Below are 24,833 nucleotides of genomic sequence, written 5' to 3'. Positions count from 1 at the left end.
CAGAGCTACTAAAATTATCATTAAATTTATATACAAGTTACTTAATAATCTTAGTGATGTTTCTTATTATCTAGAAATCAAAATCAAAATTTTTACCATTTCGCTGTTCTATGTTTGGTTTTAAATGTGACTATATTAAAATAGAAAACATTTTTTCCAAGTTTTCCTACCGGTGAGGAATTTTCGGACCCGATGATCTTCTAAAAATTTTGAATATTCAGTGTATTTTTAATTCTCAGTGAACAACATAGCCCACCTAAAAACCTTTACAAAACCCAATTTAAAGCTAATGATTAATTTCACGCTGACGTCAAATCGCGTTTGATCCCGTAAATACGAATTCCTCGCCTACGTCAGCAGAGCTAAAACAGCGGACTAATTTTAATTTCGTGTTTATTCAAAATGCCCTTAATTCTCTTATAAACACATTAATTTCCCCCTTTGAAGAACGTATCATATTCCTTTAGCACTTTTAATAATTCATAAAAAACTGTCTAAAATTTATCGCGCTTCCGTTTTATTAACAACCTCGAGCTCTTGCCCTTTTATCATCGACATCTTAACACGAACGACACGAAACCACATCGCCGTCACTCACCCAGCAGTCTGGCCCTGATCAACCCTTCGCGTTTTTTCGCACGAACTATTTTCACTCTGGGCTCGTCGCTGAAATAATCCACCAGCTGCTGTTTCAGATGCTCCATGTCCGAAAAATCGTCCACCAGAATGATTTCCTTGATGAGATGTGAAGGTGAACGATCGAGGACCGAATGGACCGTCCTCAGCAGGACGGACCAGGCTTCGTTGTGGAAACAGATTATCACTGAGGTTTGTGGAAGGTCTTCGAGGAAACGATTCGGGGCTTTGCACCTGAAATGGGTCGTTAATGTCAGTGGATCGAATAGACACATGTTGGTGTGCAGCGGTGCCGCGGAAAAATTAATTTTCAGTTTGTTGAACACAGGTTTTGCCGCGAAACACGCAAAGGTTTTTTTTTTTGTTTAAAAAGGTGACGCTTTTGCGATTATTCGAACTAATTGGGTCGACACACACCATTTGCTATTGTATCGCGATGTGACTCTTTTTGGTTTCCGACAGTATTTAACGGTGTCGGGTTGTTGTTTTCACATTTCATGTTAAATTTGCTCTTTTTTGCAAATACCGGAGGACTGACGCAAATTTTTGTGTTGGCAATTCTGAATTATTGGCATCCGTGCTAGTACGTCAATTCACAGCTGTCAATTTAAATTTCACTTTGACATTCAAGTAGGTATGCCATCATAAAATTTTAAGTCTGTTGCCAACCTGACGAAAACATTATAAATATTAATAGTCACTTGGTATTTGCTTTATTAACACACGGCACTGATTCGTTCGAAAAGGCTAATGAGAATATGTAGAAATATATAGGATAGCTGTTTCATTTGAAAAAACTAAGATGTGTGTACACTTAAAAATAGAACTCTCTGGATAGTTAAATAGTATATTATTAGCCAAGGTTGCAGAGCCAAGCATTCTAGACCGAGCGCAAATTAGAACCCGAGACGCGAAGCGTCGAGGGCTCTAAGTGCGAGGTCTAGAAGTGGCTTTGCAACCGTGGTTAATATACTATTTTTTTCACTAGTAGAAACCATAAGACAATAAACTGAAAAATAAACGTTCAATTTTTTGACGCAACATGATTTTGTTTTGATTTCTAATCAAACTTGATCTAAATCTTCAACACAAAGAAAACCGTTTATACTTGTCGCTGAGTTAATCATTTTATCTTCCACCGTCTACCAACTACCATGCGTATACTCAAGTAATGTTTGTAGCACACATTTGTTCATTTTTTAAGAAATAATCACATCAAACATTGCGTACATAACCTCAATTTTTCTTTTTGAACCCGTGGTAGCAAAAGTTGAATTTGCTACCACTAAATGAGTCGACATTTGCATGCGTCCAGCTGCTAGTGAAAAAAATAATTTTATAGTACAGTCCTTACAGAATCGTATAACTTTGCTGTTGGATTTTTGGTTTTATCTCTAATAATTAATGACATATCGAGTACGGCGAAGTTAGTGATTCACCCTGTATATGGAATAATCTAAGGAAAAAATCCGAATCTTTTTACAGTTTTAAGAAGCCTTCTTACATCCCCTTGCTGATGATTCACTTTTTAATTACAGTAAAAAACCTAGCCTAAAGTTATTCAGACAGATCTTTCCTTGCCCCTGAAGCACAATGAAACAAATCGGTTTTTTTAGATCAGTTATAAAATTTGATTTTACGAAATTGATTATTTTTATATATTATAACTTAAAACAGAGATATGTCGATTGTTAAACTACAAGTAAAGTATGTTTTAGGTGTTATTTAGTAAGGAAATTTTTTTATTGTCAACTGAAGGATATGCATGCCAATTTGGATATGTACAGTGCAATACTAATAACGGTAGAGTGTTCTTAAAATTTCCGAAAAATGAGTAATTTTAAAAAACATGAATGCACTGATAGCAGCTAGCTTGTAAAATTGTAAGATGACGTCATCAAGTTTTTGGAGAGCATAAACAGATAAATTTTAGTTCGCGACTTACCATGTTTACGTAACCTTAAAAGGTGTCGCAGCTCTTGGTTTAGCAGTTTCTAATTTAAATTCTAAAATGTTGCTATATGTTGGTAAAAATTAAAGGCGTATTCATAAACGACAGATACAGAAATATGTATCAGTATCATGAACCTGTTGGTGGGATTTATATAATTTATTTATATAGTATGACGTTTCTCCGTATTGAATTGGATTAAATATACAGTGTTCAGAATTTACAAAGTACGACATCCATTGTTTATAACGTACGGCGTTCAAAATTTATAAAAAATCAAAAGATAAAGAACTATACGGAGAGAAATCAGGAAATAAGCCAAGGGGGAAATGAGATAAAATTTGAATGGAAAAGAAGTGGGATAAAAATAGAGAAATGCCTGCAAAAGAAAGGACAAAAAACTAAAAAGCAATAGTAGGATTACAATAATAACGAAAAATGTATCTTATGTTATTAGATAGAACTTCCATCGCCTCTGAAGTACAATCAAACAAATCCACCGTTTCAGAAAAAACACAGACAATTTTAGTCACAGTTTGCTAAAATTGTATAACTGTACGGCATTTCAAAATTTATAAAATACGACTTCAGAATTTAGAAAGTACGGTGACGTCGTTTATAAAATACACCTTTTCCTAGAAAAAAAAGCGTACAACTCCTTTTGAACAAATTTTCTAATTTTTAATCTATCTAAAAATGGCTTTTCATTGTTGCTACTACGTTGTCATACATACCGTATATTAAATAATAATTAAAGATTAAATTACACAAGTACAATGCAACTACATGCTTTTTTATTGAACAGAGGTGTACGGTGTTCAAAATTTATAAGTAAAACGTCCATCGTTTCTAAAGTACGGTGTCATAATTTACAAAGTACGACGTCCGTCGATCAGAATGTAGAAAGTACGGCGTTCATTGTTTATAAAGTTTATAGTAAAAACCAGTGGCCAGTGGTATAAATGACAAATTCCAAGGAGGTGCCGTCCGCAGACATACGGACAATATGAAAAATATTCAAAGCAAATAACCAACGGAAAAGAGTGTATTATTTATTATCAGTGTGCATGCTTAATTTCGATTGTTTATGTTTAAACATCGAAAGAATGTCACCTAGAAATTTGTTTAATTTGAATGAGTTGGTCCTCAAAACAGAAGACTAAAATTATTAATTAAGTCATAGTGAAACAAACTTTTTTGAATATGATTAATATTATTCTTATTTAATCATAATTAAATAAAGACGTGGGTGTTTTCACATTTTTAGAAGACAAGGTTCTTAATTTGGCGAGTAAAGAATTGGTCGAAGGTTATAAGTATAATTCGACAAATCCAGATCTTTCAAAAAATTATAAAATTTGATTTTACGATTTTCGTTTTGTAATAACCGCTGTAAAGTAAAAACCAGAGGCATAAATAACACCCCTTGTCCTTCAGCACTAAGTAATAGCAATCTGAAGCTCAAGTGGTATGTTTATACATCGAAAGAATGTTACATAGAAATTAGTTTGATTTGAATGAGTTTGTCTTCTCAAAACGGGACTAAAATTACTAATTAAACCACAATCGAACAAAATGTTATGAATATTATAACTCTTATTTTATCATTATTATATAAAGACGTGCGTATTTCTCACATATTGGAGAAAATGCGGTGAGTCACTCTTAATTTGACCAGAAATAATATTAGCCACAGCACAAAAGAAAAGTAGTCATAGTGTAACACCAATGCAAGAAAAACAAAGGAAAATGCCAGTTCGGAAGGTCGTGCGGATTCGCCGTAGGCCGCCTACTATCCGATATAGCCACCGCGCCACAGATACTCTCACGACGTGTTGGTAATGTAACGTTATTATACCTTGCATATTTTTTTGGCGAAAATTTGAACGTTTAGCGAAAAAACTGAAAGCTGATTTGTATACTACAAGTACAGGAGTATATTTTTGTATGACATGACATGACATTCAAAACATTTTAAAATATAGCTCATTAAAATTTTAAGCATCTATATGATATTTCTAATATACATACAAAATTTGACAACAATCGGTCCAGTAATTTCGGAGATTACGTGTCTAATAAAAAGTGGATACAGACACCAGACAGACAGACAGACAGACAAACAGACGGCAACGGGAAACTACTTCTTTCGCACTGGAGAGGTAATGAAACGTCGAGAAAATATAAAAGCGGCCATTCGTCCGATGGATAGCTTACGCTCGGGAAGTAAAAATGTATAAAAATATAACAAAATAAACATTAATTAAGATTATATTATAAATTATTGTAAATATTAATTTTAATCAAGTTTTCTTCTTTTGGTTAAAAGAAATCACTCTTTCTTTTTTGGATGGACTTTTTTATTTTTAGAACATACATTTTTAAAATTACCTCTTTTAGACGGTATTCGCTTGCGCAGTAGTTAGGTATTTTGCTTTCAAGGCATCAACCAATAATTTATTGTCTTTATCACACAGTTTTTTGTTAATATTCACTTGATCTTTATACTCATCTTGAGCAATTTTTAAATTATTTTGTAAAGCTCAGCAGTTTTATTTAAATTTATTTGTGTTTTCATTTCCTTCATTTCAAGCTTCAATTTTTGTTGTTCTTCGTCATCTCTCCTCGCGTAAATAATTCTTGAAGAACGTAAAATTCATGATTTACTCAGTAAAAGTACGAAAAGCCAGAGCTTTTCAAAGTTTAGTAATGAATAGCTAAATAATACGAAAAAAGTAAAGTTTAGCTAAGCTATGCCTAAATAGCTAAAAAAGCTAAAAAAGATAGCGACTCTGAACTCTGAAAGTACGTTCATACTGTCAATATAATACTAAAAAAATATATAGGTGGAGGAATAGAAGTATGCTATTTTATAAAGTTTATATACCATTTATTAAACTCCAAAACAGACCAAAAATAGACGACAAACGACAGACCGACGGAAAAGGAGGTCCTATTTTTCATATCCCAGGAAAGAAAATATGGAAGTAGCCGTTCATAGGATGGCTCTATTACAATAGCTACAAGACAAAACGCAGTATTACGAGTGAAGATAAAACAGATTAAAGGAAAATTAGAAGGAGAAGTAGACAAAAATAAGGCACATGGAATGTAAGAACCTTCAAAAGGAAAAAAAAGATCATTGAAGTGAAAATCAAAGAAGAAATCGAAATTCTAGGAGTTAAGGTGATTAAAAGGAAGGGAAAAAGAATAATTCGAATTAATAAAGGGTTTTTTGATGGTGAATAGAAGAAAAGAGCAAAAAAAGAAAGAGGAATTAAATAAAGCACCAGAAAAATTAGGTGACCAAATATAAAAGAATGATATAAATGAAAGATTCAAAAATACATGGAAACATGAGAAGGATGAATTTTTCAGAATCTTAGACGAGCTGGATGCGGCAGAAGAAAAGATAATAATAATGAGAGGATAAACTGGAAAAATAGGCAGCTAGAACTATGAAATAAAAGGGTATTTAAAAAAAATGAAGAAGATGTTAAGGACAAGGGGAAAGAATGATCGAAATGTGCATTGGAAATCGTTTGGACATCATATTTTAATACTTAAAACTTTTACAGGCGACGGTAGGGGGAGTGTAAATATCTAATCGATGTGTATTATAGCACAGTGAAACAGTTAAGAACTAAAAAAGAATACGGCAAAAATATAAAAGATAAAGATGAAGAAATCTTGACAGACGAAAGAAAAATAGTAGATTGTTGGGCAGAATATTTTAAAGATTTGCCAAATACAGAGCAAACAGAGCGAACAAAAGCAGATGAAAACAAGAAAAACAGCAAATTACTAAATGAAATAATAAAAGAAGAAAAACCTCCAGAAAACCGGAAAACAGGGATTATTTTCCCAAATCTAACGTGTAAAATAGAACTTGTAATGTCTCTAGGTGGGGCTCAACAAATTTAGCTTCTTCGATAAATGATAAAATTATAAATAAAATAAGTAAGTATATAAGGTAAATTAAAATATGTGTGTTCGGGTAAAGTACAGGTTAAGAATCACGCTTGGTGTATGTTTTTAAGTTGAACTTATTTCTAATTAACAAGATTCAGGTTTTGAATTAAATTATAAAAACTAATGGTAATTTTGAAGTTAACCACACTTTTGATGTTGTTGAACTTAGAAGTTATTATATTGAGGCCTATTCTGTAACTTTTATGTTATTTTATAACAGTCTGTTAAAAGATAACACCCCTTTAATAATAGCAATCGTATTCTGTAAATGCAAATCTTGTTAAATTTTAACGTAACCCCTGTTAAAATTTCCTGTTAAAGTTATAATTTAAAGGGAAGTTATGACATGCCTTCATAATATAACTGTCATGTCAAGTTTTAAAAATGGCTGCAGTACCAGGGTTGTTGTTAATACAAAACGAAGAAAGAAGACAAAAGTACCATATCTAATACTATACTTTTACTTAAACTAGGAAAATCATTTTAGACGACAATTTCGTCTTGCTAGGCGTTGCTTACGAGATGGTGCGAATCCTTTCGATCTTCCAAATTTTTCTTTTCTAAAACTTTTCAGATTAAGTAAAGACGCACCAAGATATCTTACAAACACACTAGCACCCCATATGAATAATGTCTTGCGACAGACAGGTATCCCAAATTATCTTAAAGTTCTATGCTCTCTTCATTTCTATGGTCATGGTAGTTAGATATTGGTTATGGAGGAAATTTTAGTATTAGTCAACCGTCCGTAAGTCGCTGTTTGTTGCAAGTAATAAATATCATAAATGAACATCTTTTAAATACCTGAATAAAGTTTCCTGTTATCGTACAAGAAATAAATTACAAGAAGCAATTTTTTTTTGAAAAATACCAGTTTCCTCGTAAGGGTCTGATTCAAAAACAAATATTATACCCATCAACTTAAAACAATTTCTTCCTGATTTTAGATGCTATAGGTGCAAATGATGGCACGCACGTTGCAATTGTTACCCCTCAAGTTAATCATCCTGTCCATCCAGCAGCACCGTATTTAAATCGAAAGGGGTTTTATAGCATAAATGTTCAAATTATAGTAGATGCTCATTTAGAAATTTTAAATATGAATGCTCGTTATGCGGAAAGTGTATATGATTCCGCTATATGGATGATGTCTAATGTAAACAGGCATCTAAGAAACAAATATTTAAATGAAAACATTGACTACCATCTTATAGGCGACGAAGGATATCCATTGAGCCCTTGGCTGATGGTACAATATCCGGGACAAATTAATCCAATTGAACCTCGAGGAATATTTAACTAAAGATTACGTAGGAGCAGAAATTGTGTGGAAGTACTGGATGGAAGGCTAAAACGAAGGTTTCGATGCACCTTAAAAGACAGAACATTACACTACAACCCCATTAAAGCTGCAAAAATTATTTATTATTTATTCGATAGTCTGAATATTTCCAAGTTTTCAAATAATTGAACAACAAAGATGGAAGTCTAGCATTTAGTGCGATAGAAAATGATAGATATTGAAACTCGATCTGACAACCTTGTATATTTTAACACCCCTGTTATAAATTGCAAATTTAACAAGATATGTTAAAAATGGTGATAAAGAATATCGATTGCGGTTATTTTTTTAACGTTCATGTTATAATTTAACTTTTAACAGGGGTGTTAATTTTAACATATCTCTATCATTTTCTATCGCACTAAATGCTAGAGTTCCATCTTTGTTGTTCAATTATTTGAAAACTTGGAAATATTCAGACTATCAAATAAATCATAAATAATTTTTGCAGCTTTAATGGGGTTGTAGTGTAATGTTCTGTCTTTTAAGGTGCATCGAAACCTTCGTTTTAGCCTTCCATCCAGTACTTCCACACAATTTCTGCTCCTACGTAATCTTTAGTTAAATATTCCTCGAGGTTCAATTGGATTAATTTGTCCCGGATATTGTACCATCAGCCAAGGGCTTAATGGATATCCTTCGTCGCCTATAAGATGGTAGTCAATGTTTTCATTTAAATATTTGTTTCTTAGATGCCTGTTTACATTAGACATCATCCATATAGCGGAATCATATACAATTTCCGCATAACGAGCATTCATATTTAAAATTTCTAAATGAGCATCTACTATAATTTGAACATTTATGCTATAAAACCCCTTTCGATTTAAATACGGTGCTGCTGGATGGACAGGATGATTAACTTGAGGGGTAACAATTGCAACGTGCGTGCCATCATTTGCACCTATAGCATCTAAAATCAGGAAGAAATTGTTTTAAGTTGATGGGTATAATATTTGTTTTTGAATCAGACCCTTACGAGGAAACTGGTATTTTTCAAAAAAAAATTGCTTCTTGTAATTTATTTCTTGTACGATAACAGGAAACTTTATTCAGGTATTTAAAAGATGTTCATTTATGATATTTATTACTTGCAACAAACAGCGACTTACGGACGGTTGACTAATACTAAAATTTCCTCCATAACCAATATCTAACTACCATGACCATAGAAATGAAGAGAGCATAGAACTTTAAGATAATTCGGGATACCTGTCTGTCGCAAGACATTATTCATATGGGGTGCTAGTGTGTTTGTAAGATATCTTGGTGCGTCTTTACTTAATCTGAAAAGTTTTAGAAAAGAAAAATTTGGAAGATCGAAAGGATTCGCACCATCTCGTAAGTAACGCCTAGCAAGACGAAATTGTCGTCTAAAATGATTTTCCTAGTTTAAGTAAAAGTATAGTATTAGATATGGTACTTTTGTCTTCTTTCTTCGTTTTGTATTAACAACAACCCTGGTACTGCAGCCATTTTTAAAACTTGACATGACAGTTATATTATGAAGGCATGTCATAACTTCCCTTTAAATTATAACTTTAACAGGAAATTTTAACAGGGGTTACGTTAAAATTTAACAAGATTTGCATTTACAGAATACGATTGCTATTATTAAAGGGGTGTTATCTTTTAACAGACTGTTATAAAATAACATAAAAGTTACAGAATAGGCCTCATTATCTGTTTATTTTTTAATGTTTTGAGTGTTTCCGTAACAAAATGTTGTTAAACATCATCAACATTTTAGCAAGAACAGACCTATCAATTTGTATAGGTGCAATGTTACACTAATAATAACAGTACTGCCACAGTGCACCCATACAATATAGACAGTCGGCAATTGGCGGTAAGTAAAATCAGAGTTGTCCATGGAAAAATTTAATGCTCTTTGGGTGAAGCTGAAGTGCATAAAAGAAGGTTTTTGCCGCTAGATGGCGCGGGTACTAATTCTGACGACTACCAGTTGGACGAAATACATTAACTAGAATTTGGTATGCAAGGGGAGCGATCCTTCGGAGATTCAGATGGGACATGATGAATGAGTGTGTCAGAATCATTTCTGAAGTCTGTAGCTCTTTTTGTTACGACATTTTGGCAGACGTTACTTTTCTGATCCCATTGTCTATCATTCTCTGAGGGATCAATTTTAAAAAAATTAACATCAAGTAAGTTATAACTAGAGAGCGGAAACTTTCTACAACCAAAATCAAAGTTATTTTGGTTAAAGTTAACCTACGGTGTTTGAAATCTATATAGTAAGGCTTTCTCCGTCAGAAGAAAAATATGGAAATAAATGGAAAAAAAAAACAAAATCAATGATGATAAGACTCGAAAACGCTATAATAATGTAATAGGGGGAAAAAAAGATAAAACAAATAAAACAACTTAGGAGTCACTGCAGAAACCAAAGGAAAATTAGACACTAAAATAATAGAAGGAACAAGGTCCACAGGAAAAATAATTAACACCTTGAAGAATATATTTTTTGGAAATGACGAAATTCCGAAGAAAGTGCAAAGAAGTAGTAACTCCGATGTTGATACATGGATCTGAATCATGGACAAAAAAAAAGAGATACAAATATTATAAGCGATACAAAGATTAAATTCCAGACAAAAATAGATGTGGAATCGAGAAGACATAGAATTTGAAAACAATTGTTAGCTATATAACTGGGATGTTAGGAGACAAACCAACAAGGACAGAATATTAAGCAATACCACAGGGAAAGAGCAGCAGAGATCTGCCAAGAAAAAGATGTACAAAACAGCTAAAAGAAGTGTTAGAAGAGACAAATATGAAATGAAACGAACTGCAAAGCATGAAAGGCAAGATTACACTAAAATCTCTATTCCCATCTACACTTAACGGTGAAAAATTCAGGACTACGTGAAATGAAGCTTTTGACAAATTGTGATTGGCTTTAAAACGCGGACCTTTTTACACTGGCACACTTTTTTTTGCCCCACAATAAATAAAATTGAGCATATATACGCAGCAACAAATATTTGTACATTTCCAACAATCAATTCACGTCGAGGTTCACCGGTAAACACATTCTGCATGAAAATACATCGCGGCCAGAATTTCAGCATGCAATATTTGTAATTACATCTAAACACAATTATAGGCCGCACAAAACAACGCACTATCCACATTTTCTAAACATTAAACACGCTTTACATTCCCATCGCACCGTGTTTGATATCTATCACGGAATTTGACACAAATATTTGCAAAGAATATCGCATCGCACGCGTTGTATCTGGCACGAATATGAAGGAAGTGACACTCTCCCGTAATGCAAAAAATATACATAATTCTCCTTGTTCTGTTTGCTTCTCCTTGTTCCAACTTCTGCAACTCGTCAGAATAGTTGTAAACAAGCGGCTGACAGCTAACAAACATGTTGCGGTGAAAGCATCAGAAATCAATACCAAGCATTCCATGTCTTGCATATTCTTTGCCTGATACGTTCCGCTGAAAGAGGACGAAGGGCCGGGAAGAGAAACCGAGAACGGAAATTTTTAAGTAGAGGGAAATGCGGGCTGCCAAAATCGCCTGCTGGGGTTGTAATTGCGCTCAACTTTAAGTTTGATCATGTTTTGACACATTAGTAAAGCAAATAATGATTTCCCGCAGTTTAATTAAATATTCTGAATAGGTCCGCACGGAGTAAAACCAGTCCGGAGCGGAATGCGGGGGCTTTTACCTTTGAAATTAAATTTTTAAGACGGTTTTTTTTCAGATAAAACGCAGCCGCCAGCAATAAATAGCCGCTATACAAAAACGCCAAAATTATACAAAAAACCAAATCATCAATAAGGAATTTTCTGAGTAATTAGAATGTTCCCCTTTTTCGATTAAGTTTGCTTGTTTTCTAAGGGATGGCGTTAGCGGGAAAATACAAAAATCATAGAGAAATAAAGTAACTTTGACATTTTGGTAGAACACCCGTTATCTATTCCATTAGTGGGATTTTTTTTTGGATTTTAATTAACTAACAAAATCATCAATTGCAGTTTTTGATATGTAATGTTTGTAGCTAGTTTTTGTGTGTTTTCTTTAATTATGTGTGTTGTGGTTAGTTCTCTGGTGTTTTTATCGTATTCATATTGTTCCTATTTACAGTGTACTGTTTGATGGGTTTGTTTTCGCTTTTTAATGAGCCCGTGCTTGTATACTCAATGCTGCCAACAATTAAATTGCTTGTTTTATTTCCATTTAATATTTACAACGAGCAAATTTACATTTCTTGCTTCTAGCGGTTGGTCCCATGCTACAAACAGACAAATTTCAACATTTTAAAAACTCTGCTAACCTCGAAATGTCAACTAAGTCTATCAACATACTGTAGTGCCAACTTTCCAACATGTTGTATGTGATGTGGAAGTGATTACACCAAGAATAGTGATTATACCAAGAATATCACTCAGCCACATAAACTTCCCCTTTTCTTACAGGTAGCTCTAAGTAAAATCACTTTATAGGCATTCAGCAAGATTAATTTTTCAGAGCAACGGAAACTTCGCTTTAATTATTTAGAAAATGTGAGTTTGCTCCTCAGATACACGGTTATACCAATGGTGATAAAATATTTAACTATGGTTAAATCCCCAAACCAAGCTTAAAGTCGACTTAACACAAATAACCGGAATCTGAGAACTTACGGCACAGAGCACGGAATCCTTACGAGATCCGCTACGATATTCCGGCATATGAAGCAATTTATTTAATGACCTGTTTGAAGTTCTGCCAGTAATTAGGTACTTTTAATTTGGGTGAATCTGTCTGGGTTTAGTGGAGTTTGTGCTGAGCCGGCATTAAATAACCGACATTTCAATATCAACAGCGAAAGCGGAGATGAAAGTGATAAACGATTTCATATCACTAACGCCGTTTAATAAAACTTGTAACATTAGGAATATCTGAAAGGAAACGAGACGAAACACATACTAATTTCCTTTCTGCGACAACATCACATGTTAAATTTCCGAATTGAAATTCAAGAAATCGTTCAAGCAAATTACAAACAGTAGTCGACGAATGATGTTTTGTTTTCGAGTGGGAGTGATCCTTTAGTGCACTGTAACGTTAAAACAAGACAGTTTCTATCTAGAATGGGTATTTATAGACTCGGATATCCTTAAATAATATATTTCATGCAACTTATGAGGATTGCAATCTAACAGTCGGGGGCAAATTGATGGTTCGATTATTATTAGTAGCTTCCGATCAATTTCACTAAATATTTAAATGATGGTGAAGTTTAAACGAAGCGTAGAAGTTAATGGAAAACATTTTAGTAAAATTGTATTCAACAAGATTACTTATTTTTAGGGGCTATTTCTGAGGGATTATAACAACTGAAAAAAAATTGGTCGAAGTTTATTTCGACAGAACTTCCCTCGCGTCTATATTATAAAATTAGATTTTGCGATGTTTGTTTTGTGATAACCTCTAAAAAGTAAAAATTCTCCACAAGTACGGACAATGTAAAATTTATTTCAGGCAGATAACCAACGCGAAAAAATGAGCTATCAGCAATGCTTAACTTCAAATGTTTATGTGTATACATCGAAAAATGTCCCGTTGAAATGTGTTTGATTTAAATGAGTTTGTCGCCTCAAAACACTTTTGAGGTTACGTGGTCGAAATTTTGCGAATGTCCAGAAATTCCGACGCAGTTCGAACTTTGTTTAAATTTTGGGGAAATTTTCGGAACGATTGAAGTTGGTCGAACAAAGCTATAAATTTTCACGATATAATTAACTACTTCTAATATTGAAACATAATTAATATTATTTATTATGTGTAAATACGAAATGTATGATGATTAAATCGAACATCGTTTTCTTAAAAACGCGAAGTTACTAAAAACAAGGCAATTTGTTTAAATATTATTAAATTAACCCCGAAAATGTGCAATTTTCCGGCCAAAATATGAAAAATAATTTTTGCAATCTCATCGTCACGTACCATGACGTCACTGTCACATGAGCACCTGAGCAAAGGTCATATTTTTCGGCTCCTTGTTTCAGATTAGACTTCGGTTTGATAGCAGCAACAACGGAACTTCGGTTTGGCTTAAAAGTAGGGCTCTTTTCGAGAATTTATAATTTATTATTAAATTATAAATTAGTGAAAATGTGTTATGTTGGTGCTGTGAACACGAAAGAAAATGGATATTTTTCCGAAAAGGACTGAAAACGGGGTAATTACGACTTCAGTTTTAATTTATCTGATTCCATGATTCGTTTACTCGAGCATGTTTAAATTTTGGAAAAAATTTCGAAACGGTTGAAGTAGATCGATCAAAGCTATACATTTTCACGATATAATTAAATAAAATTTAGACATAATTAATATTATTTATAATACTCAAATATGATAAGTAACTATTAATACATGATAATCAAACCGAAAACCGTTTTACTAAAAACACGATGGTATTAAAAACAAAGCAATTTGTTTAAATATTGTTAAGTTAATCCTCAAAGTGTCTTAATTTCCCGGCCAAAATATGAAAAATAATTTTTGCAATCTCATCGTGACGTGCGATGACGTCACTGTCACGTGAGCTACCCGTCCAAAGATCACGTTTTTCGGTCCTTTGTGTTCTCAGTTTTAAATTCTGTTTGATGGCGACAAGATCGTCCTGTCCTTTTGGCGTAAAAGTAGAGCAATTTCGCGAATTTCTAATTTATTATTAACAAATATTAGGGAAAATCTGTTGTGTTATTGCTGTGAACACGGAAGAAAATGGATATTTTTCCGAAAAGGACCGAAAACAAGGTAAGCACGACTTCAGTTTTAATTTATCAGGTTCCGTGATTCGTTTCCTCGACAAAGTTTAAATTTTGGGGAAATTTTCAAAACGATTGAAGTTGGTAGATCAAAGCTATAAATGTTCACGATATAATTAAATAATATTTAAATATAATTAATATTATTTATAATGTTTAAATGCGATGCGTATTAATATATGATAATTAAATGGAACACCGTTTTCTTAAAAACACAGAGTTACTAAAGACAAAGCAATTTGTTTAAATATTATTAAATTAACCCGGAAAATGTGCAATTTCCCGGCCGAAATATGAAAAATAATTTTTGCAATCTCATCGTGACGTACAATGACGTCACTGTCACGTGAGCTACCTGAGCAAAGGTGACATTTTTCGACCGCTTGTGTTCTGTTTAGATTTCGGTCTGATGGCAGCAACATCGGAGCTCCGGTTTGGGTTATTTTCGTGAATTTCTAATTTATTATTAATAAATATTAGTGAAAATGTGTTGTGTTGGTACTGGGAACACGAACGAAAGTGGATATTTTTCCAAAAAGTACCGAAAACGGGGTAAGTACGACTTCAATTTTAATTTATAGGGTTCCGTGATTCGTTTACTCGATAACATTTAAATTTTGGGGAAATTTTCGAAACGATTGAAGAATAACAAGTACAGGTTCATCATACTTTGCACATTTAAGATAGCATTTTTTCAGCAAAATTTTGGGGTGGCGTCATCAATTTTTTAAGGGGGATGAGCAAATACATTTTGATCAAAAATTTACTAGCCCATGATAACTTTAAAACATCTCTAAGATTTCAGAACATTCGGTTTTGTGGTTCCTGATTAGTTAAATCAATAAAATAAATTCACACATTCAATTTTTTTTTGAGTCACCTGTATATACAAATCCAAAAAATATAAATGGAACGGTAAATCACAAGTACAAACTCATGATATTTTGTCCATTTTAGATCGGATTTATTCGGCAAAGTTCTGAGCTGACGTCATCAATTTTTTGGAGGGGATAAGTAAATATATTTTGATTAAAAATTTATCATGCTTATGATAACTGTAAACCATCTGCGCAAGATTTCAAAGTTTTCGGCTTTACAGATTCAAAATTAAATTGCAAAATGTTGTTTTATAATTTTGATTTTTTTTCCAAAAATCTGGATGTTTCGGGTAAAAACTCAATACGGAGTCGTAAACTACATGTATAGGACTATGTTATTTAATACAATCTCAAACCCATTTACTATATGCAATTCTGAAGTGATGTCATCCCATTATTGGTGGGGATGATTAGGCAAATTTTGCTCAGCGTTTTACCATCTACATGATATTCCTAATATAAATACAAAATTTCACAACAATTGGTCCAGTACTTTCGGAGATTATCTATTTAATAAAAAACCGGGACGGCAGACAGACGGACAGACAGACGGAAACGGGAGACCTATTTCTTCGTCTTCTTGGGGTCATGAAAGACCGAGAAAGTGTAAAAGTAGAGAGTTGGCCGACGGACTCGATTACAATACTTCCTTTGCTTATGCTCCGGAAGTAATTAATGTGTCGATTTATTTTACTTGTTAAATCAAGAACTACAAAACCGAATGCTTTAAAATTTTGTAGACGTTTTAAGTTATCGTAAGCGTAGTAAATTTGTAATCAAAATGTATCTGTTTATCCCCTCCAAAAAATTGATGACCTCATTTCAAAATTTTGCCTACTAAATCATATCGAAAATGTGGCTAAATATGATGAATCTATACTTGTGATTTATCATCGAATTTTATTTTTAAGAGTTTAGTATTCCGGGTGACTCAAAAAAATTAATGAATGACTGCTATTCAAAAAAGCTGGGTATATTTTATTGTACTTCAGGTGTGAAGGGATTTCTCTCGAAATAATTTTAGATCAATTTTTTTACGTATTTTATTGTTGAAACAAAACAATGTCACGAAACAAAAGTCAAAGGATAAGCCCCACCCACCCACCCTCATCTCAATTCTGATGATTTTTTTCATTCATCGTGAGCCAGGAGGCGGAGCTTAATCGGAAATTCCTTGTTTCTCTACAAGAAATTACCACGTGAAACACGCTTGAAGTATCATGTTGTTGAAAGAAAACTATGCATATTAAGAAAATTTTTATTATATCTCTACACAAAAGTTACCATTCTAAACGTATTTTAAGTATCTCGTTGTGAAAGGAGAACTACGCATATTAAGAAAAAAAGCCTAATTATATAAGTCCCGCCCACCCGTCCTCATCTCAATTGTGATGTTTTATATTATTCGTTGTGAGCGGAAGGGCGGAGCTTAATTGCAAAATTCTTATTTCTCTACAAGCAATTACCACGTGAAACATGTTTTAAGTATCGTGTTGTTGAAAAAAATTATATATTTTAAGAAAAAGAATTGAATGAGTAAACCCCACCCACCCGCCCCAATCTCAAATATAATGAATTTTTCATTAGTTGCCAGACCGAGGGGCGGAGCCTAATTGTAAAATCGATATTTTTCTAAAAAAATTACATTCTAAGTATGTTTTAAGTATCTTGTTGTGAAAAGAAGACTACGTATATTAAGGAAAAAAAGACAAAATATGTGAAAAAATTGATTCCATGTTATTATTCCCTGCCCCTGAAGTACATTCAAACAAACCCAGTTTGTTTTAGAAACAAAGTATTCGTGTTATTAGCATGACGCTCCTACGTTCGTCTTATATTACTGTACAATCTTGTTATACAACTTTAGTTTTTTGCGAAAATCTGGATACCAAATGTTAATAGTCAAGGCGGATTGATAAACCACAAATACACTAAAGTTGTAAAATTGTATCAAAACGTAAGTAAAAGGAGTAACGGTTACAGAACACAATGTTTGCCAAACGTGATTTGTGAGATATTTTTTGTAGGAGCAAAGTAAACCTTCTCCATTCTACTACACATCTCTATTCAAAATACGACCTTGTATTTTCCTGTTATCCCTCTGCGCAATTTATGAATGTATGCGTTTCGGCTCGTTCTACATCCATGTTCGATCTTTTATCTACTTATGATCTCGTCGCACACTTTGTCATGGTATTTGTCTCGGTTCTCGATACTTCTCATATAGACTCCAAATCTTCCAAAGTTTAGTTACTACTTTGACGAATTTCATAACTAAAAACATTGTGGCAAACAGTCTCCGAGCACCTAGGACGTGTTGCACACTGAGACCGGGCTTCAAAACCGTCTAATTCATGACTAGTTAGGAGGCGTTGCACGCTTAGGTTGGGTTAAAAAATATGTCGCGATGATTATTTGTAGTGTGGTTGTAAGTATTTTTTCTGCTGCCCGACTTAGATCGATGCTAATGCTCACTGCTTTTGTTACGTATCTCGTTTATTGTTTATTTTCATTTTCTCGTGTGGGATAATGTTTACGAAACGTTGTAGAGTTTATTATTCGAGTGTAACAATACAATTTTATTACAAAGTTTATTTTATGCTACATTTAATGGCGCAAAAAGTCAATAGAATAATTTGTTTGTTGCATTAGTATTGATGTGTCAGACGCATCCAGATCAGATGACTAAACTTACTAATAAATCGTTGATGATCACAAGGAAGCGGCAAATTCTTATTAAAAAAGTAGTGACAGATTTTTCAAAACCAACTTGATAAACGATATTTTATATCAGCCGGTGTCCCTACTACATCACATTAAATCAGTATATCGTTGTTTAAGCCATGTTTGTCTATGGATTTTGTTGTTTTATGGCGGATATCCGTTCTGTTCACTCCGTTTTGCTCGTTTTAATACAATATGTAAAAGTTCTACTTCGTTATCGCAGCAGACAACATAAAGAATGGTTGAATCGCTACACTGCTAAAACTATATCGCCTTCTCTTAACTACACCCTGCAAAAACCTTCCCTTAACTTTATACAGAAACGCTCTAATAATGACACATTATTTACACTTTATCTACAGCTCCGTCCAGAACCAGTACTTTCACAATTAATTCCCAAACTTTGCGACAAACACAAAACTTGCGAAAATAGATGCTCCCGAACTCAAAAAAGTAAACATCCCATTTTAAACTACCACCCTTCGAATAAAATCCCAACTTTACTAAATACACAGCCGCCTTTCCTTCGATATTCAGCGCACAGCAAAAACTCCTTTTAAAATTTCAAGAGCCCCTGTTAAAAATTGCAGACGTAAGGGATCATGTCATCATATCTGCCGACATTATTCACGTTCTCTCAAAATCGAAAATTCCCCGTCTTTACATCGAAAGAAAAGGAAATGGCGTTTTTCCGCCCTTCAAAGCTCACTTTAATGCAGGACTCGTAATTATGGACCGTCGAAGACACATCTTGGACGTATCCTGGCATTATCGAGGCTGAGGCGGAGTGATTAATTACGGCGCGTGTTCACCCGGAGCCGAAACCGGAAACCGGCCAAAGCGCAAACAGTGAAAGGAAGAAAAAGAATGCTTTTCTCTACTGTGTGAACCGTGATGCAGTGGCGTCGCGGGGTCAAGACACAGACGGAAAAAAAAATCGGAGTCCTTGTTCATGCACGGTTCAGACCAGCGCAAAGATGTAATAATAATTTTTATTATTATTTATTTGTTATTAGTGCTAATGGTTAGCTACGCCACTGCCTTCGGTTCTTATAACCGTCCTCGTTACGTCCATTGTTCCGGTGTATAACATCGTTAAGTGGAGGAATTATTAAAAGGAATCGATCGCTTTGTCATGGTTTGCCGTTGGAACTTGACCATTAGAGACCGGGTTTATGTGTGCTGGTTGCTTAAAAATTGTTGATAATTTCGCTGAAACCGTAATTAGTTACAATCCCATTTGGTTGTTATTTCATTTGCTTGTTTTGGGGTCTACATGCAGGTACAGAATATTCCATTTGTAATTACTGGACTATAAAATGTTCAAACAACACTGTGGAGAACAAAAATTAAATTTCTGCAGCTACTGCAAAATTGTTGAATTAATAGAGGATAGTTCGGAACCGTTATAAAATATGAACGGGAAAGTTTCGCGTTTTGTTTTATCGTTTTAGATGAGTGGTCGTAATAATGGCGCAGTCGGCAGGATAACGTAGTTCAAGCATTGTTGCACATACGGTGTGTAAAATTTAATGAACTTAGAACGACGAGTCACAAAACACACAAAATCCTCGAATGTGCAACTTCTCTCCTCATTTGGGAAATTACCGACAAATTTTTCACCACAGCTTCCGAACGCACTTCCTAATACCCATACATCAGTGAATAAATAATAATCACCACCGTGATCACGCCGCCCCGTGTTTCCGGGTTAAGACGTAACTTCTCGTCTAATTCCCGCTTAATCGCCTCCGGGATTGTGCCGCGCCTAACTAGGAGGGTGTGGAATTAGAATATCAGAGATTTGAGGCAAAATTAATGAATGCTCCAGCGTCTCCTAAGCTAAGAAGCTGCTTGTGTCGGAGAAGCGTATAGGGGAAAAGAGAAACATCTAAAGCGTATCTGCTTAAAATCTGAATCTTTTAAGAAATATCTCGCAAGATTTTATCGCCGCCAAGTAGCTCTCGACGGATTTTTGGCCACCGCCTGCAGCCATCGTTTCGTACACGGGCTCGGTTTAGGTCAATTTGGATACTTATTTGACGCTGGGAAAAAACATGAGAGCGACATTGGCTTCAAGGCGTGCAAATCAGTCATTTAAAAAACACTCAGTTCATAGAATTTCTATACAGGGCATTGCTTTAGAAGAACTTCGGCAAGTATAGAATTGCGCTCTATTGTTGACAAACCACTGGATTTCCGGATCCAGAGGCGCCTATATAAAATAGTGTAGTGCAGTCGTTTTTTAAATGCGCGCATTTTTCTCGCGTTTCCCCTACTAGTATCGCTCGTACTCGTATATTGCGTTCCAAGATTGCTAGACGCGGATCGTTTTCGCCCTACCACCCTCTGCGAACCGGTAATTAAAACATCGCATGTGTGAGTGCGTACAACGCCTGCCAAAGGGCGAAATTCGGAAGCGAAAAGGGTCGAAACTAAGTTGAAATGATATTGTTGTCATAACCCGCGTTGCAATCTGTGGCAATTTCGGAGCGAGTCTGGAATTTAGCATTGGTAAGAAAACACATGAACATATCGAAGCGAGAAGCCCTTACGGTGGAAAAATCAGCGGTGATGGATGGTGGGGAAGTATAGGAAGTCGGGAAAGTTAACTGTAGTTTGCTTGTTTTGACAAAGTGATCGAGAAGTTGATTTGATGGCGAAATGAGCGAGCGGTGGGTTCTTTATGGCAGTTATGGAAGGGAATCGGTCTAACCGGGGCATATGGGAGATTTACTGACAATAAGGTAATGCGCTGGTGAAGGATGGGATGTGAAGGGTCATGTTTCTAGCGTTTGAAGGGTCGTCGCATAGTTGACAAAATATACGTCGCAATTGCGGATCATGCAATTCGTGCAGATTTTCTATGCAATGGGAATGCTAGTCTCTCGAAAACTAATTATATCACACGCGTACAATTTCGGGCTGAATAACATTTAGTTATGAGCTAGAAATTATTTGCTGTGAACATAATAACAATTATTATTTAAAACATGTGTGCGCAAAACTAGCGGAAGGGTTTGGTGGTGCACGTTGGGAATGTATCAGTTTTCAATTTTCAATACAATCGTCTGCGACAGCTGCGGGCTTTCAGCCTCCATGTCGCTTAATTTCAGCGAAATCTGCGCCGGCTTCGCACCATTGAAGCTGAAGACCGCCGAAAACAATGTCCACGGTATTTTCGAAAATGTGTTGAATATCTAGAGGTTTTTGCAGAAAATGAAAAATCGGTCAGTGGAGTACGAACTCGTCTGACAGCAAAATACAGCCTTGTTGAGTTTCATACCGTTTTTCCTCATTTTCTACAATCGTAAATATAGTCTGTAATTCTGTATACTTGTTTTAGATGACTTTTAAAAGTTGGTCTTTGAATGCTCCAGACATTCCAAAAATTAGTATAGCTGTAAAATGCAATGTTTTTTTTGTTCTATTGATAGTCATTTTATTATCTTCGTCCTTAAAAAGAGGTTATTGGGAGCGTCAGATATGAATTTTTGGATAGCACTTGCTCAGATAAGACTGATTTTGGCAAAGGTATACCTTCTGAATGAAGAGACGGCGGGTGGGCGGGCTAGTACTTGGTAAGATAAGACTCATTTTGGTAAATGTGATTACAATACTTCCTTTGTTTACTTTCGGGAAGTAAAAAGACAGTTGGGACCTCCGAGAAGGTTTCTCATTCTTAAAAAAAGGCAGTTGGGACCTTCGAGAAGGTTTCACATTTTCAAAAAAGACGGTTCGGACCCCCGAGAAGGTTTTACATTTTTAAAAAAGACAGTTGGGGCCCCCGAGAAGGTTTTACATTTTTAAAAGACATTTCTCGCCCCCGAGAAAATTTTACATTTTTAAAAAAGGCAGTTGGGGCCCCCGAGAAGGTTTTACATTTTTAAAAAAAGACAGTTGGAATCCCTGAGAAGGTTTCAGAAAAAAAAGACATTTGCCGCCCCTGAGAAGGTTTTACATTTTTAAAAAAGACACTTGGCGCCCGCGAGAAGCTTTTACATTTTCAAAAAAGATAGTTGAGGCCCCTGAGAAGGTTTCAGATAAAAAAAAAGACATTTGGCGCCCCTGAGAAGGTTTTACATTAAAAAAAAAAACACTTGGCGCCCCCGAGAAGGTTTTGCATTTTCAAAAAAGACATTTGGCGTCCCAGAGAAGGTTTTACATTTTTAAAAAGACAGTTGGGGCCCCTGAGAAGGTTTTACATTTTTAAAAAAGACAGTTGGGACCTCCGAGAAGGTTTCAGACAAAAAAAAAGATTCGTGAATCACACTTATAGGACTTTAATGAACGAATTAAGGAACAGTCATGGAAACAATTTCTTAGTGATATCATTTAATTAAGCTGTTTTTTAGATAAATTGCGAAATTGTATTTCACCATGATAAGCTCTACTTTTTTTTAATGTAAAAATCGTGGATTATTAAACTACAAATAAAGCTTAGTTTAGCTGCATGATTCAAATGAGTTTTAAAAAAGTTTGATGGCGTCAACAATATTTTGAAAAAGATGGAAGAATTGTGTCAGTTTTGACATGTATTTAGTGTTGCATTAATAACAACAGTACCCTGATTCCTGAATATGGGAAAAATCAAATCATAATTTGAATTTAATAAAAAAAAAACGATTTTTTATCCTAACGCGTATCCATACAAAACTGGTTTTTGCGAATTTCTTTTATTTTTTTTTTTGATAACCAACCCCTACTAAGTTAAAAAAAGATATTCGGTGTGGACTGTTAAAGTATAAATAAGTAATGAAGCTGTGTGTATTTTTCAAGTGAGTCATCCTGTATAATATTTTGCATATTTTAGGTACGATTTATTCGGTACAATTTTGAGGAGGCGATTTACCATGCTTACAATAATTTTAAAACGTTTGCAAGATTTCAGAGAATTCGGTTTTACAGCTTCAAACTTAAATTGCAAAATATTGTTATACAATTTCGTTTTTTTTTATCTGGATGTCTATGGTAAAAACTCGACACGGATTCATAAACCGCAAGTTCGGTAGTATAACCGTTACTACAGTAAATTTTGGAGATGCGTCATTTCATTGGTGGTGGTGATGACCAGAAAAATTTTGGTTAGCATTTTACCGTCTACGCGATATTCCTAACACATATACAACATTTGACAACAATCGATCCAGTAGTTTCGGAATACTACTTGTCTCATAAAAATTTACACAGACGACAGACTGACGCCAGACGAACAGACGGAAACGTGGACCTACTTTTTCGTACTCTAGGAGCCATTAAACCGCAAATACTTAACAATTATAATCATACTTTAATGGTTGAATCGTATCCAAATTACAGTACAACAAATATCGTACGATGAAAAATAAAATGGATTACCTCATTTTGTTGTAAATTAATGTCAAAATAACCTTTAACCAATCACTTTTGTTACTGATTATATAATATCAATAGATGCATTTCCACTCCCATGTTTAAGCATGTTATAGCTGAATTAACACCCAACACTAATTTGAAAATGTTGATAGAGGTTATGCATTATTGTCACATTGACATGTGAAGCTTGAAGCACTTTATGTGTAGTGTCAGTATGGCCAAGCGCGCACAATGTAAAATGAATATATTTGAATGAGATATATGTCTTCTCAATGTTTCGGTACATGCACAACTTCGATTGTTTATGTCTATATTTGGAAAGAATTTGATAACTAGCACGTTTTTTCTATAATTTTGATCCAAATGCTACTAAATTAGTACTTTCCTATCTCTCCAATAGATATCAAGTAGTTAGTGTAGATCGTAAAGTATTTAAGAAAAATAAAGTTATGTACGGAGTGTCACTGGGTTCCATCTTAAGGCATCTGTTCTTTTTGACTTATGTTAATGACTTACTTAAACAATTGGCAAAAGAGAAACATCAGCCCAGTCAAGCCCAACATTTTTAAATAACACGTATACGGAAGAAATTCAATGGTTTTTATCTAATAAACTATGTTTAAATAAAACTAAATCAAAAAACATGGTGTTTACTTAAAAAAACTTACTTATCCGTTAATACTGAATATTCCGTTAAATTTCTTGGCATATAATTACTGTGGCAGGATCATGTGCTCATACCATTAAACAAAATTTCCAAAAATATATATTTATTAAGAAACTTGTCTAATCACTTATTTTAAGAGGTCTTGAAAATTGCTTATGGTCTTGTACAATCGCATTTAATGTATGGAATACTTATTTGGGGTCATTGTTCATCACTTCAGAAACTTTTTAGATTCCACAGAAGATTAGTAAGAATTATTTCAAATATTGGATACAGGGATTATTGTATTTTAGCTCCTTAAACATTCTGATACTATCTTGCTTATATATTTATTATTCTCTAAAATATTATGTGCTTAATGAGTTAAATTGTTTTCCTATTTTAAACTCATTCCATCAATATAATATCAGGTCCGTTGATTTATCAATTGAAAATTTAAGAATGTCACGTTGTAGAAATGCTAGTAATTACTTCTGTAATATATTTTTTAATAAATTGA

The 24,833-nt window shown here is 34.2% G+C and overlaps 1 protein-coding gene across 4 annotated transcripts in view; it reads right to left on the bottom strand.

Moving 5' to 3' along the window:
- LOC135133290 (putative polypeptide N-acetylgalactosaminyltransferase 9) overlaps window positions 1–24,833 on the bottom strand; it is a 220,373-nt gene that overhangs the window by 105,435 nt on the left and 90,105 nt on the right. For all 4 annotated transcript variants that reach the window (XM_064061646.1, XM_064061642.1, XM_064061643.1 and 1 more), the window contains one exon: window positions 599–870. In XM_064061646.1, the coding sequence (XP_063917716.1) occupies window positions 599–870 (272 nt within the window). The remainder of the gene's footprint in view (window positions 1–598; window positions 871–24,833) is intronic.

Source organism: Zophobas morio, unplaced genomic scaffold, assembly GCF_036711695.1.
Source record: "Zophobas morio isolate AGI-343-1 ecotype UQ-CSIRO unplaced genomic scaffold, CSIRO_AGI_Zmor_V1 ptg000021l, whole genome shotgun sequence".
NCBI lineage: Eukaryota > Metazoa > Arthropoda > Insecta > Coleoptera > Tenebrionidae > Zophobas > Zophobas morio.
This window is presented reverse-complemented; position numbering and strand designations above follow the sequence as displayed.